Source organism: Nothobranchius furzeri, chromosome 12 (genome assembly GCF_043380555.1).
Source record: "Nothobranchius furzeri strain GRZ-AD chromosome 12, NfurGRZ-RIMD1, whole genome shotgun sequence".
NCBI classification, from domain to species: Eukaryota; Metazoa; Chordata; class Actinopteri; order Cyprinodontiformes; family Nothobranchiidae; genus Nothobranchius; species Nothobranchius furzeri.
Window position 1 is genome coordinate 54229268 of NC_091752.1, and position 20425 is coordinate 54249692.

A 20425-nucleotide genomic window follows, 5' to 3' on the forward strand; every position below is an offset into this window, starting at 1 on the left:
GCGTTTCAGAGGCAGCATTACATCGTGCGTGGATCACTTTTCACCTTCTGTTCTAAAAATCTAAAACTTCAGACTTTTAATCAGGAACACACTGCCCAGCCAAATGTCAAACCCATGATGTCATGAACTGACTGCATATTTTAGATCTTGTGACGTAACCAGCAGCAGCCCAGAGTCTGCTTTCTCTCTCCCCAGCTGCCACCATCAGCCTTCACCTCTGAAACAACCTTTCATCTGAGGAGCTGAAGAAAACACATCAGCAAATTCATATGAATCTTTATTGTATTTAGAAATCCACGCATCAAATCCTTTAATATTAATTTTTTTGTTTTACCATTTACAACGGGGTAGAACGAGGGCCAAGCTAAATGTCATGCCTTTCCCAGCAGGCGCGATGCACTACAGGAGGGGCGGAGATGGAGCAGGGGTGGGAGATACATAAAGTGCTTTTGTCAAAAGTTTTTCTTCTTTTAATAAAAAAAAAGATCAAACAAAAGGTTTGAGGGTGGAGTGAGACATGAAGGTCCGTGGATGTGACAGCATGAGGAGGAGATGTTGATGCGGGGGAAGAGAGTGGCGGCGGTGCTGGTGGGGGCGTTATCTTCAGAAAAAGAAAAAAGAGAAAGAAAAAAGAAAAGCATCTGAATGGAAAAAAGATCAAAAAGTAAAAAATAAAGGGATCTTCTCAGCCCAGGATGAGGCTGGACTTGCCACCAGGAGGGTTTCTCCGACCGCCTGCAGCAGCATTGGCACCTCCCGATGGGGCGGGGGACTGTGACGACTCCTTCTGCTCCTCCTGCTCCCCATCCACACCATCAGGACATTCTACACAGAACAGAAGACAAGGAGTCACCCCACAGTGGCTGACGTAACAGATGGACCAATTCATCTACTGGAGAGAGATTCACCTACTCCTGAGATGAAGCTCAAAAGTCAGATTATTTATCCTGATCTGTGAAAGCATCACACCCCTCTGTGTTCAGATTTTTCTGCTCCCTATCCGATTCAGAGTCATTTGATTTTGAGTATCTGCCGTTACAGAGTACCGATCCGATACTTTTCAGAGAAGCATTAAAATAAGAAAAAAACACATCCAAACTGTCCTTTAAGTTTCACTTTCATTTTTTAGGAAGTACACCAATTAAATAATTGTTTATTTTGTGAATATACCTAAAAGTAGCAATGTTGCTCTTATTTCAAGTTGTTTACTCCCTCAATATGTAGCTGTGAGCCGTGTTCACGTGACTGAGCAGGCAGGCGGAGCCTTCAGCAGGCAGGGCAACTTTTCTCTGCATAACACCGGTAGCTCCAGCGCGCAGTTCCGGGAGCAGGGTCCAGCCAGCCGTGGGGCGTATTGAGCACCGGTGTCAGTACAGGATCTGCTCGGGTGCAGTATCGGCTCGGGGTCCTTCGACTGCCGATGACGTCAAAGTAGTGGATTGGCTGAACATGAAGCTTACGGAAGTTACGTTATCATGTTATGATTTTGATTGTCATCGTCGTCGTCTTCCTCCACTTCTCCGGGTCCGGGTCGCGGGGGCAGCATCCCAACTAGGGAGCTCCAGACCGTCCTCTCCCCGGCCTTCTCCACCGGCTCCTCCGGCAGGACCCCAAGGCGTTCCCGGGCCAGATTGGAGATGTAACCTCTCCAACGTGTCCTGGGTCGACCCGGGGGCCTCCTGCCAGCAGGACATGCCCGAAACACCTTTTATCATCCATTGTAAGGTTTTATTGGTAAATTTTTATTGGCTGTATTTTATAGTACTGTTTTATGTTTTTATCTCTATTATTGTGCAACTGTTCAGCACTTTGGTCAGCCGTATGGCTGTGTTTTTAAAGTGCCATATAAATAAAGGTGGTATGGTATGGTATGTAACCTCTCCAACCTGTCCTGGGTCGACTCGGGGGCCTCCTGCCGCCAGGACATGCCCGAAACACCTCCCCAGGGAGGCGTTTAGGAGGCATCCTGACTAGATGCCCAAACCACCTCAACTGACTCCTTTTGATCTGGAGGAGCAGCGGTTCTACTTCGAGTCCCTCCCGAATGTCCAGGCTCCTCACCCTATCTCTAAGGCTGAGCCTGGCCACCCTACGGAGGAAACTCATTTCGGCCGCTTGTATTCGCAATCTCGTTCTTTCGGTCATTACCCAAAGCTCATGATAATAGGTGAGGATTGGGACGTGGATCGACTGGTAAATCGAGAGCCTGGCATTCTGGCTCAGCTCCCTCTTCACCACAAAAGATCTGCTCAGCGTCTGCATCACTGCAAACGCCAAACCAATCCGCCTGTGAATCTCCCGATCCCTCCTACCCTCACTCGTGAACAAGACCCCGAGATACTTAAACTCCTCCACTTGATGTAGGACCTCTCCCGGAGTTGGCAAGCCACCCTTTACCGGTCGAGAACCATGGTCTCAGATTTGGAGGTGCTGATCCTCATCCCAGCCGCTTCACACTGGCCTGCGAACCTACCCAGCAAGAGCTGAAGGTCAGAGCTGGATGAAGCTAGGAGGACCACATCATCTGCAAAAAGCAGAGACGAGATTCTCCTGCCACCAAATTTGACACACTCCACACCACGGCTGCGCCTAGAAATTCTGTCCATAAAGGTAATGAACAGAACCGGTGACAAAGGGCAGCCCTGGCGGAGTCCAACCCTCACCGGGAACAGGTCCGACTTACTTCTGGCTATGCGGACCAAACCCACGCTTCTCTGGTAAAGGGACTGAATGGCCCTTAACAGAAAGCCACCCACCCCATACTCCTGGAGCGTCCCCCACAGGGTGCCCCTGGGGACACGGTCATAAGCCTTCTCCAAATCCACAAAACACATGTGGATTGGTTGGGCAAACTCCCATGGCCCCTCCATCACCCTTGCAAGGGTATAGAGCTGGCCCACAGTTCCACGGCCAGGACGAAAACCACATTGCTCCTCCTCAATCTGAGATTCAACTATCGATATGACCCTCCTCTACAGTACCTTGGAGTAGACCTTTCCAGGGAGGCTGAGGAGTGTGATCCCCCTATAGTTGGAACACACCCTCAGGTCACCCTTCTTAAAGATGGGGACCACCACCCCGGTCTGCCACTCCACAGGAACTGCCCCCGATGACCACGCAATGTTGCAGAGACGTGTCAACCATGACAGCCCTACAACATCCATAGCCTTGAGATACCCAGGACGAACCTCATCCGCCCCCGGGGCTCCGCCGCTGTGTAGTTGTTTGACTACCTCAGCAACTTCTGCCCCCGAGATTGGAGAGTCCATCCCCAGGTCTCCCGGCTCTGGTTCCTCCTCGGAATGCACATAGGTGGGATTGAGGAGCTCCTCAAAGTATTCCTTCCACTGCCCGACTATAGCCTCATTTGACGTCAGCAGCTCCCCATCCCCACTGTAAACAGTGTGAGTGAGTTGATGCCTTCCTCTCCTGAGGCGCCAGACAGTTTGCCAGAACCTCTTTGGAGCTGATCGATAGTCTTTCTCCATGGCCTCACCAAACTCCTCCCATGCCCGAGATTTTGCCTCGGCAACTGCTACTGCTGCACCCAGCTTGGGTATCCGGTACCTGTCTGCTGCCTCCGGAGACCCACAGACCAGCCACGCCCTGTAGGCCTCCTTCTTCAGCCTGACGGCTCCCCGAACCTCTGGTGTCCACCAGCGGGTACGGGGGTCGCCACCACGACTGGCATTGGCCACCTTGCGACCACAGCTAGCAACATCCGCCTCAACAATCGCAGAGTGGAACAAGGCCCACTCGGAGTCAATGTCCCCCACTGCTCTCGGGACACGGTGAAAGCTCTGCCGGAGGTGGGAGTTGAAGACCATCTTGACAGGTTCTTCTGCCAGGCGTTCCCAGCAGACCCTCTATATGCGTTTGGGTCTGCCAGGTCTACGCAGCATCTTCCCCTGCCATCTGATCCAACTCACCACCAGGTGGTGATCAGTTGACAGCTCCTCTCCTCTCTTCACTCGGGTGTCCAAAACATACGTCCGCAGGTCAGATGATACGACTACAAAGTCTATCATCAACCTGCGACCTAGGCTGCCCTGGTACCAAGTGTACCGATGGGCATCCTTATGTTCGAACATGGTGTTTGTTATGGCCAAACTGTGGCTTGCACAGAAGTCTAATAACGAAACACCACTCGAGTTCAGATCAGGCGGGCCGTTTCTCCCAATCACACCCCTCCAGGTCAAGCTGTCATTGCCCACGTGAGCATTGAAGTCCCCCAGCAGGACAATGGAGTCCCCTGATGGAGCACTATCTATCACTCGTCCCAGGGACTCCAAAAAGGGTGGGTACTCTGAACTGATATTTGGCCCATAAGCACAAACAACAGTCAGGACCCGTTCCCCGACCCGAAGGCGTAGGGAAGCTACCCTCTCACCCCCCGGGGTAAACCCCAACACACGGGCAGGGAGTCTTGGGGCTAACAAAAAGCCAACCCCAGCCCTCCGCCTCTCACCCGGAGCAACTCCAGCAAAGGAGTGTCCAACCCCTCTCAAGGACTTGGGTTCCAGAGCCAATGCTATGTGTCGAGGTGAGTCCGACTATATCTAGCCGGTACCGCTCAACCTCTGCCACAAGCTCCTGCTCCTTCCCCACCAGCGAGGTGACGTTCCATGTCCCAAAAACCAGTATTCTTGTCCGGGGATCGGACCGCCAAGGCTCCCGCCTTGGTCTGCCACCCGATCCACACTGCACCGGACCCTTCATGTTCCTCCTGCGGAGGGTGGGTCCACAGTTGGATGAGCCCATATATCCGGTTTGGGCTGGGCCCGGCCCCATGGGCGAAAGCCCGGCCACCAGGTGCTCGCTCACAGGCCCCAACCCCAGGCCTGGCTCCAGGGTGGGACCCCGGTAACCCTCCGGGCCGGGTACTCCGACTCTTTGACTTTACCTCCATGAAAGATCCTGTGAATGATTTTGATTGGTCAGAACAAATTTGCGGTCGTAGTCTTAGCGGTTGTAGTCCTGTAGTCCAAAAATCAACACTTTTTGGAGAAAATATGTTTGAATTTCTAAAGGAAATGTAAAATATAAGCAAATGATAAACGGTGACCCTCAAAAGGTCTTGATGTTGCTGAAATGGGGCAAAATAAAATATAAGAACTTTATTGAAAGACACCAAGCAATATTTTGAGTCAAAGAATGTTGTTGGGTATTTTTATAATTGTACCTTTTTGAGACCTAAAAGATGCCCATTACACATCATGAATCTCTGTGTAAGGTTGAGCAAGGATGTTAATTGAGAAAACTCTGTACCTCTGTAACTTGAGAAGGTCCACCTTCTCCCCCATCCATTTGGTGAATAAAGCCCCTGAAGAACTGGGAGCACAGGGGGAGTGACGTGGGGAAGCCTCGGAGGAGGTTTCTCTGCGTTAACTCTCCGTGTTCTGGAGACTCAGGGTAAAATGTCTTCCTTGTTGTCATGTGTGTTATTACAGGTTCCAGGGTTATGGAGATTAAATATTACCTAACATTCTAGTCTCCTGATGGAGACCACGGGTATGCAGAGCTGGTGAGGTAAAGGCTGAGGCTGGAGCAGAGTGGGGGCTGGTTGAGCCACACACATGGACATGGGGGCTGGTTGAGTCATGCACATGGACATTACAAATAATCAATTTACTCTCTCTCTCTCTATCAAAGGGTGTGTCGTCCTTTAAGGTAATATGGGATAGAATCAAATTACCTAACAAATGTATTTAGATAACAACTAAGGAAATATACAGACGAACTCCACATTACTACAAACAGATATGGCTTCACATATAAGAACTGTTCTATTTTGTTGTCAGTCTGATGTTGGTTTTATGCAGTTTCACATTCTTTACAAAACAAAGATAATATGGTGTTTTAACAAATTACAATTTCAGTATAAAGAAAACATTTAGGCGTTAACAAACAAGAATTTTTTAACAAAACTGCTGATGTCTTTCCAAAACGTATGTGTGAAAGCCGAGTAGATTTGCAGTAATGTGACGTCATTGGCAGTCGAAGGACCCCGAGCCGATCCTGCACCCGAGCAGATCCTGTACCGACACCGGTCCTGCAGGAGAACTAGAAACTCCGATGTTTTGCAGTCTGTTAGCAATTTCTCTTTGTTCATTAGCGTAACTTTCTCTGTCGACTGGTTCCGCATTTTTGTCTGACTTCACTGTGAACTGTTAGAGGTGAACTGGAGATTAATGGAGACCGGTGACTTCCTTAGATGATGCTCGAAGGGAAAACCCAATATTGAAATTATCTTGTTTGAAGGCATCGAATCATGGAGCTGTGTCCTTCCCAGCATATTGAATGCTCAGTATGCACACATTACAAGTGTCTGTAGCTCTGCCTTCGCTGTCCGGTTTAAAATACCACCAAGCTGCAGATATCTTAGCTCTCCTGATGAGACACGTTAGCTCTGTGTTAGCAGGCTTGCTAACAACGGCACTTGGTGTCGGAGTCCTTGCCTGCCGTAAATTGTGTGACGTTACTGTGTTGTTTTCATACAAGAAACAAATATTACTGATGTAGCGGGACTTATTGAAATTGAAACGAAGCCATTTTCATTCAATTTGAAAATCTCTATTTCAGGATGAATTTAAAAAGTCACATTTGTTGTAAGGTTAAATCCGATTTATTTCTCCCAATTCTGATCCTTTCAAAAACACGAGATCTGGACCGATTTCCGATCGCGTGATTGGATTGGAGCATACCTAGTTCAGGTGGTTTTATTTATGCTAACACCTCCGTCGAAGACACTTTTCTAAAATTGTGATTTGGTGTTTAATTAGGAGAAAATATGTTTATTTTTTTAATCTAATTTACTCACATTTAACACACTTGCAGCAGTCTCTAGTATGAATGAATGCCTAGTGAGTCGTTCTCTGTGGAACAAAACCTCTGGCGCTTCTGTTTCAGGAAGTGGAAGTTAGAGTAGGGAGCAGAAGACGGCAGGATTTAGAGTCTTATTTACATAATTCTGGACATCTCACCACTGATTGACTAACAGCAACACGACTCAACCACTGACTGTTTGCTTCGCAATGTTGATGTTTAAGCTCCACAAATAACACAAGCATGGAGGAGTTTTGCTGTGTGGTGGAATGCTAATGCTAATGGTTAGCTTCTACTAATCGAAACATGCTCTGCTGTTTCTTGGTGGCCAAACCAACAACAGCCTTCCCTGTCGTGAACCAAGATGGGTGAGTCCATGTGTTAATTTTAAGTGAGTTGTACATCTGAGTGGCTTTTCTAATCTCAGCGTTTCCCCGTCTGTTTCCTATTGGCAGCTAATGAAGGAAATAGGAGTAGATCACGTTTCAAAAATAAGTTAAAAAAAAACTGTTTTTCAGTGAACTTACTTTTTAACATTTGTAAGAAAACAGCTTTAAAATAGGATTAGATCTAGAAAACTGATGTAAAATGTAGTTCATGGAAATAAATCAAAAAGTCTAAAATCTGAATCAGTAGGTTAGAGCTTCAGAAACATCATAAATTGGGATTGTCATAATCTGGGGCCTCATTTATCAAGCTTGCTTACGCACAAAACGGGGTCGGAAAACTGCGTAAGCAACTTTTCACGCAAACTTTGGGATTTATGAAAGAAAACTTAGTGGGAAAATGTGCACAACTTTAAGTTGACTAAGGACCTGGCTTACGCACATTTTGGACATGGAGAGCACCTGCAGTGCTGCTGCTGAGAAGGATAAAATTATGAATTCCTGCAGCATTATCACTTGTACTGCTTCGTTTCCACACAGAACAAGACCCCCCATACGCGCACACACACGCACACACACACACACACACACAGCCTGAAGCGCAGAATACAGAATGCAGAATATCAGCAGGGGGACAGATTGAGACAGAATGTCATGCGTCTGTGACAGTGTGTGTCCTGTCACTGTGACCCGATTGATCATGCGCCCTGGCTACTCGTACAGGGGAGATCTCCGTTTGGGTGACTGGTTAGCACGCGTGACTTTCACCCGGGAGTCTGGGGATCGAATCCCGATTGGGCCATTTTTTTATATCTCCCACAGGTCTCTCTGAAGAATTCACAACATTGACAGCTTCAGCAACGTTGTGCCACTCTGTGGATTTTCTCTTATTTGTTTTGCAAAAGCACTTCCTTTCATTTCTCCACGTCACCCACAAGTACCTCAATTCCTGCTTCTGTGAAATTGCGCTTCCTTGATCGGCCTTGATCTACGGTCGCTTTCGTCATTGGCGGAGCGCTGCAACTGCCAGCTTATGTAGATGCATGAGATCCACAAGGCACTTTGCGTTGACTATTTATGGCAGTAAGTGGAAGTGGTGAGGGTGGGATGTGACTAAAAAGCAGCTGAGAACCTTTCTAGATAGTTTCTGATTTATGAAGTGAGGATTGCGTGCAGTTGTGCGTCCTCCATGTTTGATAGATCACAAACCTACTTGGCGTAAGAATTTTATTTTATTTTTTGCTGAGCTTAAGTACAGTTTTAGTAAGGATTCTACACAATGTTTGATAAATGAGACCCCTGATTTTTATCAGAATCTAAACACAAATTGAGCCGAAAAAAGCCAAAGAGCCTAAAATGTGCTCCTGCTATTTAATTAATACCGCAGGAATCTCTCCTATATAACATAAATTGAACACCTGAGGACCTAACGCTACTGTCATACACAAACAGAAGGCTTTATCTCTACATAGTCTTTTCAGACTATTTATTATTTCAGCTAGGCAACTGCCTTTTTCTGCTTTGTACCAAAATAACATGTAGCCATCGAGCAGAAGGACACTTAATAAACTTAGCTGATATAAATGAATAAAATGTCTTTTGAAGGCAGAGCAGAAACAGAAGTGGACAGCAGCAGGACAAACAACCCGCCGGTGACAAATGTAGTTATTATGGGTTAGTAAGCTCAGTGTCACACATATCAGGAGTGCACAGCTTCGTGAAAGTGGACCCAGATGTTCAGATACGTAATCTAACGGAGACCCAGCTCAACTACGCCCTGCTGTCTCCAGTCAAACGTCCACTTCTAACTGAACTAAAGGTTTGTCTCCGCTGGACACTTGAAGTAACCCACTAAAAGTTACGGTTTGTTATTGAACTGGACTCTTACAAACATGTAAGCACGGCCGTAAATCCAGACCAGCTCAACGTCCAAACAGTGAGCTGCAGTTTGAGAGTTCCCACCGAGCGGGTGGAGCCACTCTGTTACTAACACACACCTGGAGGTTAATAAAAAGCTTTTCATACTAAGTGAGGCCTGCCATTAAGGAACAGCTGCTTGAGTCCGGATTGGCACGCCATCCCGACAGGGAGCGGCCACATCAAAGCGATCACGTGTTGTTGACTTAGAAAGGGAGAAGTTAGACAGACGGGAGGAGGAGAATTACATGATGTGTTTCAGAGCTCCATGGAGCTTTCTACAGAGTAATCTAAGTCATGCCCTGCTGTTCAGACACGGTCAGAATGTGACAGACTCTATCAGGGTATATACAGCAATCCTTAAGTAAAATTTACTACTTTTTAATACTTTTTTTTACTACCTTCAGAATTTTTTTAAAACCATCACAACACTAAATTGCAAGTGTTAATCAGCGACCTATTTACACATATTTTAACATATATAACATACAAAAAGAATAGACTTAGAGACTCACTGATGTTGACAACGTATTTCACATATTTATTTTACTTAGAAAATAAGCCAGGCACTTCTGTTCAGCGGTTCAGACAGTTGACCACGAGGCCTGAAATGATGTGGAACGACCACTGAATATGACGTCATCATTATGTGACCGGATATGCTAAAGTAGGGCTGCTCGATTATGGCAAAAACAATAATCACGATTATTATGACTGAAATTGAGATCGATTATTTAAGACGATTTTTCAATTTATGTAGATTTGTTTATTTAGTCACAAAATTGCTCAGGGCACAATCAGGACAAAAATAAATAGGAAACAAGATGATCACTAAAATAACTCCTGGTTCCAAGTATAAAAAGACTAATATACTTACAGCTCATAGTTTATGACCCAAGGGCTATAGACCTTGGTTTAACTCATTTAAGTCTAACCAGTACAGACCCAAATACCAATATCTTGCAAATACTGACAGCAAGAATTATACTGTGGCATTTATAACAAATACATGCAAATAAATTGATGTTCACAAAATGTTGCATAGCATTTATTTAGTCGTGACAAGGTGCTGTAGGAGAGTGCACTAGCACCATGTCCTCAGAGAGATTAGTTATCAACGTGAGGAACTTATTTCTACCTTATTTATAAACTATTTACAAGTCGATCAGTTAATGTAATAATTGTCTCAACCACAGCTGCACCCCCCACCCCCCAAACCGGTCTCATAGCAATCAGGGGCAAACTGCACGTGTGTTTAGCGCGCCGCACGCGCACATTTAGCCGTTTTTATCAGCTCAGGTACGGTGTGTGTCACTCACTCTGGTTACTCCAACAGGGAGCCGGCTCCGAGAGCCGTTTCTTTAGCGACCGACACATCACTACATCATTCCCTTTCCTAATGTCCTGAAGAACGGTCCGGAGCGCAGGCGGAGTGTTTAGTTAACCTGCAGGAAATGTCAACGACAGTTATCCAGAAAGTAGCTAAGGGTTACCAGAGATGTTTCTGAGGTGTTCGCCAGGTATTTAAGATTTAAAAAGTCAAGAAGGGGGTCTGAGAAGCTGTTGGAAATAGCGTCAAAGTCGCCAAGTTGGCAACGCTGTGGGAGGAGCGCTTCATTTGCAACTCAGGGCAGCGCAAGCGGGAGGAGCAAATAATCGGCTTGTTTTGTTTTTATAATCGTTCAAAACATTTCATTCGGAATATATTTCTATGTCGATGTTCAGAATACGACATCTGATAGTCTGAAAAAAATAATACCTAATTTGGAAAAAATAATACCTCTGAGACCAAATTTAACACTTTTAATGGCCTTAAATTTGACTATTTGTATTTGTCACTTTTTAATACTTTTTAAAACCCCGCGGACACCCTGTCTATAAAACAGCCGAGGAGACCAGCATACGTACCATCGATCACTTCCTCCTGCCCGTTCTCATCCTGTAAGACAGAGAAGAGAAGTATTTACTGCAAGAGAAATTAATGCACAGGAAGAAAAAAAGACTAAAGCAACCCTAAGAGTTTTTAACACGTTAAGTTATTGCTTTCAAACTGGTTTCAGCAGTTCTTGAGCTACTTAACATTGGACAGCACTCTGTAATCCTAGTGGGTCTCTACCTGCTTTACGGCAACATCGGTTTGTAATGGCGGCTAATTTAAAGAATTCTGGTTTAATGTTGGCATCATGGTGGAGCCTAGGCGTACATAACATACATGAACATCAGCAAGGCCTAAACTAGTTTGAGAGCGCTAAAGGAGGCGATTAAATCACAGACTGATGATGACCTGGCTTTGTTGCTACTGGACAAATTTTTTTATCCAACAGTGTGGATCTTTTTACTTTGTTGCTTATTTTATTATCAGTTCAGTTGACTCACTTTAGCATTAGCTTGTTATTAGCACTAGCTACAGCAGAATGCAGCAGGGTTGTTAATGACCGTTGTAATTTTTTTTCAAGGGAGGGAGAAGCAAAAAACATATTTATTGAACTTTTTGTTAGAAATTTGTTTTTTCCTTTTTTGTAATGAAGTGAACTTGAGCTCGCTATATCTTTATTAACCCTCTGGAGGCAGGCGTTGCAGATTTGCAATGTTAAAACCAACCTACCTGGTTACTCCACATACGTATTTCATGAGCATTTTTTAACTCAGAAGTACCCCTGAAGGACTTAGTTGTTTGTCCTTTTATCAAAACTTAATTTGAGCCTGAGAGAGTTAAAACTGTGAAACTCCACATCTGACAGCAAGGACTCAGAGTAAAAACCAAGACTACTCTGGGATTATAAATGTCTGCAAATATTAAAAAAAAACAAAAAAGCAGGATTAGTTTCAAACTGACGAATTACGCCAACCTTCCTTACTAAATTTTCCACTGAACAGTTTGGACGTGCGCCTCGTCGGCTTTAGCTGAACTAGGCTGTGTTTTGGAAACAGTGGATCAGCCTACATGACAGGTACCTCTCGTCTCTGGTTCCAGATCATGGCCGCCCCAGAGTTGTGGATGGTGGTCAGCTCAGGCTGAGGGTTCTTGGGGAAGAGAAGAGGCTGCTGGCACCTCCTCAGCGGGGCGGACGGCTCCCCACACAGGGTTCCTGCAGGTCCGCCGACTGCTGGATCAAAGGAAAAGCTGCTTTTAAACTCTGCACTCCTATTATTGTTTTCCTTTATTAAAGAGGAGGAGGAGGAGGGTAACCGATCATGGTGAAGTTATACAGGAAGAGCTGATGACAAACATGAGTAAGACTTCAAAGCAGCACAGTCATATCATATGAGAACTAATCCACTTAGCCACAAAGCCAGACCAGACCTTGGTGTTTCCAGCTCATGAGGCAAGCATGTTCACAACAAGACTCATCTAGTGAGATTTAACAAAACATTGGCTTTACGAGAACTGAAATAAAGCAGCCCCCCCCCAAATAAATAAAAAATCACAGGGAATGAACAGGAAACATCACAAAATCCGCTTGAGCGTCTGCAACTGACCCAGAAAACGTGGTGGAACACTTCCAGTCAGACGAGTCGACTGCCAAAACTCACAAAACCCATGTAGCTCCTGCAGAAAGAGCATTAAAGCCCAGCGCTGGCTCGCTGAGCGGAGCCGGCTGTGCAGCTCAGAGCCACATAAGGTAACCGCCATCACTCACAGGGTCAGGGAGGTCACAAGCCGACTGTTGTGAGGGGAAGACGACGACGACTGAAGAGGAGGAGAAGCAACGCTGTTAATGGAGGGAAGTGAATCAGCACCGAGTCTGCTCCTGGACAGACGCTCATTCATTACAGGCTCCAGAATCAGTTTACTGCCCAACAAAGAGCAAACATGAAACCAAAGAGGATTCAACTAGATTGATGGAACATATAGACGCTTCATGTAGTCATCGAGTAAAACGTACGCTTCTGCTTACTGTTATGGATCTCACGGGTCTGAGGCGTGGATGTCTGAGAGGAGCTTCCTCTCTCATTAAAATCTACTCATTGTGTGGTCGGAAGCTAAGAGCTCTCAGACGGACCAATAAAAGCCCAAACATCAGCCTGACAGACTCCAGCTGAGCAGGAATAAACCTGCAGAACTGCGTCAACATGGTTTTTTACTTTATTCAGTTTAGAGACAAAGAAGTTCCATTTAAACCAACTATGAATAACAAAATTCTTTTTCAATTGAGATTAGTTCTAAAAGGACAGATGAGCTAACAGCTAGTCAAATTGGGGCCAGCTACAACGTTTACAAATCTAATTTCAAACCTTTTACAGTAGTTTATACCAACTCAACAACACTTACACTGACCCACATGTTGACCATAGCTATTTCTGCGGCGTTCTGTAGTGGTTCACAGCAGGTCTGTATTGACTTTGTCAGAATTTCACATTTCTGCCAGATTAATAGTGTAACGTGTCAGTTTACAACACAGTGCAGTTACACACGAATCTAACTTAACAGGAGTTAAGTGCTCGCCCCGTAATCGGAAGGTTGCAGGTTCGAGTCCCGCTCAGTCTGTCGCTGTCGTTGTGTCCTTGGGCAAGACACTTAACCCACGTTGCCTGCTGGTGGTGGTTGGAGGGACCGGTGGCGCCAGTGCTCGGCAGCCTCGCCTCTGTCAGTGCGCCCCAGGGCAGCTGTGGCTACATTGTAGCTCATCCCCACCAGTGTGTGAATGAGTGTGTGAATGGGTGAATGACTGATTGTGTTGTAAAGCGCCTTGGGGGGTCCCAGGACTCTAGAAGGCGCTATATCAAATACAGGCCATTTACCATTTTACCATTTAAGTCGAGCTACGGCAATAATCAAGCTAATACCTTGATGAGAAAGTCACCCCTAGCCTGGCAAGCCATCCTGTATATGTGCATAGGATGGCCATGACCCACTGATGGCTCTCAGTCGTAGAGTGGGATCTACGGTTGTCTTTCAGAACGTCTCCACATGCTATTGGACAACATGCACCATGATATATTCATGGCTACGGGTGTCAGTCAATGAACCATCGAAGAAGATGCTAAAACATCCTTTTTCTAAAGAAACTTACCTCTAACTGCTCTTGACTCAAAGAAAGCTAGCCTGACCAGCCCATAATGAAGCATGGGGAACTCTTCTATTCAAATAACCCCACCCCCTGAGAATTCTAACTGAGCCAATCAGCGCACGTCACACACACACACACACACACACACCATGACTCGGAGTTTCTCCTAAACATGGCGTCTGAAGCAGAGTTCCCTGTGGCTCTTTCCTCTGTTCTAAATCACTTGGACACGTCTTTAACACCACAACAAGTAGAAGCGCTAAAAGCCTTTCTGCTAAAGAAAGATGTTTGTGCCATTGCCAGGCGCCATTTTTCCTACACTGATCAAAATGTCCGGCTTTTCATCCAGGGGCAGGGATCGAGTTATGGGGGGGAAGGTCCAGTTTCTGCCTATATTACAATATTTATGGACTCTCAGCGTAGCGGGATTCTGTTGAGAGGACGCAGAGCGCTGATCGTTGGTGCGCCCGCTGCGTCCGGCACACGATACATTCTCAAGGTGGCGCAACAAAACATCATTATTAGCACATGATCGTTCATATTTATTCAAATCCTCTGGTATTCTGTCTTTTAATCTTTCCTGACGCGCTCCGCTCATCTTGTGCTGCGGTGATTTCACCTCACTGACGCAGCATCGAAATGCGCTCTCCGCTTTGTGGTCAGGAGATCCCTTTGATCTGCTCAAAAGTTACTGATGAGGTGCAAAAGTAAGAATCCAGGCAGCAGTTTTCTGGAGAGTTTAGAGGAGATGCAGGAAGATGAGAGACAGACGGGACAGGAAAATAGTTCAATAAAAACAAGAAAACAAAGCTGGAAAGTCAAATGTATGTAGATTTATCCCCACTACACGTTTTTACCCGTACAAACCAATAAGTTATACACATGTAATATTTATACATCTGATACAATTCAGATCACCTTCAAAACTCACACACCCAGTGCCGTTTCAAGGCATTTTGGGGTCCAAGGCTAAACGGAACACCTCCCTAACCCGTACATAACAGACATGCCACCATTACGTTGTTAGCAGCAGAAATTAAATGTTATTACCATTTCCAATACAAATGCATGTTAATGAAATGCATTATATTTTACTGGATATATTTATGTGTTATTTTGACTAAGAGAAGTGTTATTAATACAAACCTAAAATGTAACTGAAATGTTGGTCAAATATTTAAAAATATTTTACTATAAATATCAGATGGGAAAAAGGGAACTAAACACCAATCTAATGCATCTTATTGAGCCTTTTATAATATTTTGCCTTTAATAAAGTGAGGCAGTTGAATGCACAGAGTATGCACGTGCTGGCACATGGTCAGGATGGTACCACCTCTGCCTCAATTTGAGCCAGGAAGAACCCTGCATTGCAAGCAGTATTTTTGTGTTTAAGACCTTACTAACGGATGGCCATTAGGGTCAAAAATCCCTGGGAGCCCAACCCCCAGCAAAAAGACAAGCACACAAGACCTCCTTTCATCACTGGCAACAAGTGAAGAGGTAAATGTGTAAAACATCAACGACGTTGATTCAACGTTAATGAATGATGAAAGTTTTGTAGCCATTTGTTACAAATCAGTAAATGCATTTTATCCTCACAGGCTCCCGTAGAAGGAAACACGGCTTCTAATATGGCATTGCCTTGAGAATTTGACCCACTCGCATGCATTTTAGACCTGATTTTTATGACTTGGAGTCTTATTTCCTAATATTCTGACAACTCTTCTATGACTGACCAACACGACTCTACCACTGACTCCATTTGCTCTGTAACGTTGATGTTTCATCTCTACAAATAACACAAGCCTGGAGGAGTTCTGCCAAGTGGAGTATATGCTAATGCTAGCTTCTACTAGCTAAGGTGTTCGCTGCTGTTTCCTGGATGCTAAACCAACGCAGCCTTCCCTGTCGCGAGTCAAGATGGGCGAGTCCATGAGTGTTAAGTGACAGTGTGACGTAGATCTGTCAGGATTATCAAATCCTAGATTTCATTGTCTATTTTCTACCAGAAGCTAATGAAGAAGATAGGTGTAGGAGACTATTTTCATGTTCAGCCTGAATGTGAAACTCAGAGTGACCAATTATAATCAGATATAATAAATAAAAATTGTTTTTTCAGTGAAGTTGACCTTAGACTCCATTAGGAGTAGTTTGTCACAATTTTGCTTGGTTTCCTCAAACTGAGGCTGTTCAGAGAGCTATCTACAGCAGGTAAGATATTCATCATTTGTGATATGTCCACAGAAACCCACTTCCAACCATTTAAACACATCATAAAAGTAAAACTGTGGGTTTGAAGGATTATTCAAAATAACTTGATTTGATTTTTCTCATATGTTCGCATGTAAAAGTTTTGAATAATTACCATCTTACTCACAGACAGCTCCGTAAACAACCCCAGTTCAGATAAACAGTGTTTATGTCCAACAAGACTGATGAGCTAAAGGCTAGTCTGACCACTGAGACAGAAGTGTATTTGGTGCCTTTTTAGAAACAGCTCCAATCTTCAGAACTTCATTGGTTTGGGTGGGACTGGAGCCATTTTAGACAGCAGCAATACGCTAGTTCAGATAGCTAACATCTAGCCGTTAGCTCATCAATCCTGTTGGAAAAATCTCCCTTCTCTAAACTAAGACTATTCATAAGGCAATCTACAATGCATGAGATACTAATTATAACTTTTACACGTGTAAAAATGGCCGAACTAAAAAAGTCTGAATGTACCCATTTTCCTGTCTTTGCTTGCACACAAATGCTCCTACGGGTCTGCAAACGGCTGCCTGAGTGTGACGTTATTCCAGATAAACCAGACACGTCCTGTTCATATAAAATGCTTCTTAAACCATTTATTACGTTTTGGCAGAAAAGCGAGCGTTCACACAAAGGCCTTTTAGAGTTCACAACACTCGCAAACTAAAGAGATAAACCATCATAACTACATAATAAATTCCCATACTGGTCCAGTTGTAGAAACTGAAGCTCTTCCAGCCCCAAAGCGAACAAGCTTTTTAATGTAATCAGGCACTGATTATCAAGGGCTAACCCACAATTTCAGGTCAGACTCTTGATTGCACACACACCCAACTGATTTCTACCAACTGGTCGACGTAAAAACAGCACTTTTTAAAAAGTCATGCACCTCTAAAGCCTGGAATTTCCTCTCTATGGCCCATTTCTTTCTTTTTTTTACAACATTGATGACCTAGATAAATTACTGTGAGGCCCGTCTGTAGTAAACAGCACAGAGATTGGCGGAAACTTTCCTGGCTCCAATAGAAACGTACTAGAAGGCAGTAATGTCAGATCACATTTAGCCTCATGTGGCTGCAAATTTCCACTGACCTTGAAATCTCAGAGCCCTTGAATGTTTTTTTTTTTTTTTTTTTTTCCACAGCTGCATTCGCCCCTCTCTCTCTCTGGAAGGCCGCTTCTTTCCCCAAGTGATACACCCCCCCCTCCCGACCTTTTCTTTCCATTGAGGACTGATCTTCTACCCTTATTTAACAAAGACTAGTTTCAAATTACCCCCATCCCAGTGCTGGCGGGCTTTTATTCGCTGCTGAACACGTGGGAAAGCCAGTCAGATGAGTAGGAATCTCTGAACAACCCCACGGTTTGTCTCTTCTCCAGGCTCGAGTCAGACGGATTAATTGCAGTGTTTTCTGCTTACTTCAGACTTCTGCTGGTTTTGTCTGCCCCTGCAAGACCCAGCTCGTCCTGCACACGTTTGTTTCTGCAGTGCAAACCACAGTTATCCCATAAGTGGAATCGTTTATCTAGCTCAGATTTAACACAGGAACGATTAACGAGAGTCATGTTGGAGCAAATTACTTGGTGGGTTGTTCCTCCGGTGGGCATGAGGGTCGTCGGGTTCTGCAAAGATGCTAGAGGCCATTTTGTTCTTGCGCTGGGGGTTGGTGTTGTCATCTGCGCCAAGAGAGAAGTTGGAGTCCCCACCTGGCGGCCGTAGTACCCTGAAGAACAAAAAGAAAAAGGGAGGATATGATGAAGTCCTTTCTGCTGTGCTCCCATTGTTTCTTTAATCAGAGCAAACCAAAAGCATCAATCAATAGTTGAATAAAAGCCGAGGATGCGTCCTGGATTTCTGAAGGCTTCTCCGTGCACCACCCAAACCCTTTCATACCACACACCAGCAGAGCCTCCACCCTCTAAGCCTCGGCTGTCATCCTGTCAGACAGACAGTCACAATCTCTGCCCTGCAGCTGACTCCGGCTGCCTAGAATCAGCGAGTTAGCGCGCTAGCCGCAGCCTCTATTCAGCTCGGATTCCTTTGCTGTGACACATGTAGAGGCTGCTGTGTTTTCCTGTTATCATTGTTGTGTTTGAACAGAGAAACCAGTCAAATGTGAAGCTTCACTTGGGCCCAGTTTACTCTAGATTCATTATTTTAGGTCCCTGTATATCAAAATGCTCTTGAAACAGATAAAAGAAACTAGTGTGCAGGCAGGAAAATCCTTCTAGCTTTCTGTGCTGAAGGACACAGTTGGAGTGGACGGCAGACACTAGTGTCCTCACAGAGCCCCTCCCTCTTTATTTCCAGCAAACTCTGGCCTCCTAAGAGTCACTGCAGCCACCAGCTGACACGCTGAGCAGCTGCCCGAGGGCCAGGAAGGCAGATGGAGCCCACAGAACCACCCCAGCTCCTCAAAACTTGGAAGAAAATACAAATAAAAGCAAAGTTTAAACTAAATCGAGGTGATTTTATCTGTTTTCACTGTGTAAGTTCAGTAATGCCTAATGCAGACTACCTCCTGGCCAGGAAGGATGAGCTCATGGTTTCCACGTGGATAGGGATGGGGGGGGGGGGGGGATTTTTAGCAGCATGGCAGAAGACCCCACCCCAAAATGAAACTGCTGATGATATTAGTCAAATTATTGGAATGTTTTGGAGCGTTTTGTGGAGGAGGAAGCCTTCCAAAAAATACAAGCACTGTGTGTGATAAGACAGTAGGCCCCTGATGGCCTACAAAGATTTCAGCCTTATCTCAGTTTAAACTTTCATCTAAGGGTGTCCTTTTGTTCAGGCAGCAAACAGAAATGGCCAACAGCTGCTAAAAGAGAGAGAGGGGGGTGGAGGGGTTAAGAACCAAACGTAAAGAGCTAAGGACCGATTTACAGGCTTAGCCCCCACCCAAGCCCCTGCATCATCCCAAAACTGCAGCCAGTTAATGCCTGACCGACATTTGACATGCTCCCAGCAAAATCCAGCAGCACCAGTTTAACCCTTAACCAAAAATAACAAACCAGTATGCATGGACAGCATTATTATAAAACAGTGGTGCTGTACTGCAGCAGGAGGGATGAATTCAGGCGCATCGCTTACAGGAAAGGATGCTTGGAGGATGAGCCTCTGTGTATTTATCATTACAGAAGAAAGAGAGGATGAATGGAAGCTACCTGGATCAGAGATGATGATCCCAGCAGACCCAGTCTAGACCCGATCCCTCCTGTCATCAATCACATGCTTAACCCCTCCATAGACGGAGCCTCTAATAAGTCACGATGGGTCAGAAACACCCTAAACAGCCAAATAACTTCAAATACAAACAGACGAATATTTTAAACTTGGTTTAACAATAAAAAAAGTTATTTTATGGCTAATGGGGCAACACTAGTAAGTTTATCCACTCCTTACAGGAAAACGGAGGAAAATAAAAGCGGGCTTCTGCCTGATTCTCTCAGCCAGGCTAACTAACTTAGAGCATGGAGCCCGAGCGACCCAATCAGATTAACACAATTAGCCAGACTACGTGAGTGTTCAGCTCAGATCAGATATATCCCCTCTCCACCTCCGTCTGCTCAAGCACAACCAGAAAAAGAGGCGTTTGCAAGCAGAAACGCGTCCCCGCATCCCACTTCTTTTGTTCCTCCATGAAAGATTCCAGTTGTTTTTTTTTTTTTTTTACCTGGAACTGCTTTTAGAACCAGGGTCTATCCCTTGGAATGTGGTTGTCGTTGTCATCTTTGGGGAGAATTTCAATGTCTCGTCGGCAAAAAAGAGTCAAACTAATAATAAAAAACAGGATAAATCCTCCTTCTTGGTCGCTGCGAAGAGACGGGATATTGACTCCACCCGATATGCTGAAAAAACATAACGAAGACCAGATCCGCTGGTTCTGTGGTGCCAGCCCGTCAGACCCCGCCCACCAGCAAATCAACAGCTCTGATTGAACAGAGCGGCAGTGGGCTGTGCTCTGATTGGCCCACAGCGGCACAGGGCTGTGCTCTGATTGGTCCGCAGCTCAACGGTCGGACGTCTTG

The 20425-nt window shown here is 45.2% G+C and overlaps 1 protein-coding gene across 2 annotated transcripts; it reads right to left on the reverse strand.

Annotated features, from left to right (window-relative positions):
• Nucleotides 1-264: 264 nt before the first annotated feature.
• Nucleotides 265-20294, reverse strand: jpt1 (Jupiter microtubule associated homolog 1). Of its 2 annotated transcripts, none has more exons than XM_015945747.3 (5): nucleotides 20071-20294; nucleotides 17975-18117; nucleotides 12084-12235; nucleotides 11037-11067; nucleotides 265-825 (listed from the first exon to the last, which is right to left on the reverse strand). In XM_015945747.3, the coding sequence occupies exons 1-5, from the start codon at nucleotides 20124-20126 to the stop codon at nucleotides 686-688; spliced, it is 522 nt and encodes a 173-aa protein (XP_015801233.1). In that variant the 5' UTR covers nucleotides 20127-20294; the 3' UTR covers nucleotides 265-685. The 2 variants fall into 2 exon arrangements, with proteins under 2 accessions (XP_015801233.1, XP_015801234.1); XM_015945748.3 differs by having other exon boundaries at nucleotides 12084-12232; nucleotides 20071-20269.
• Between the last annotated feature and the right edge of the window lie 131 nt (nucleotides 20295-20425).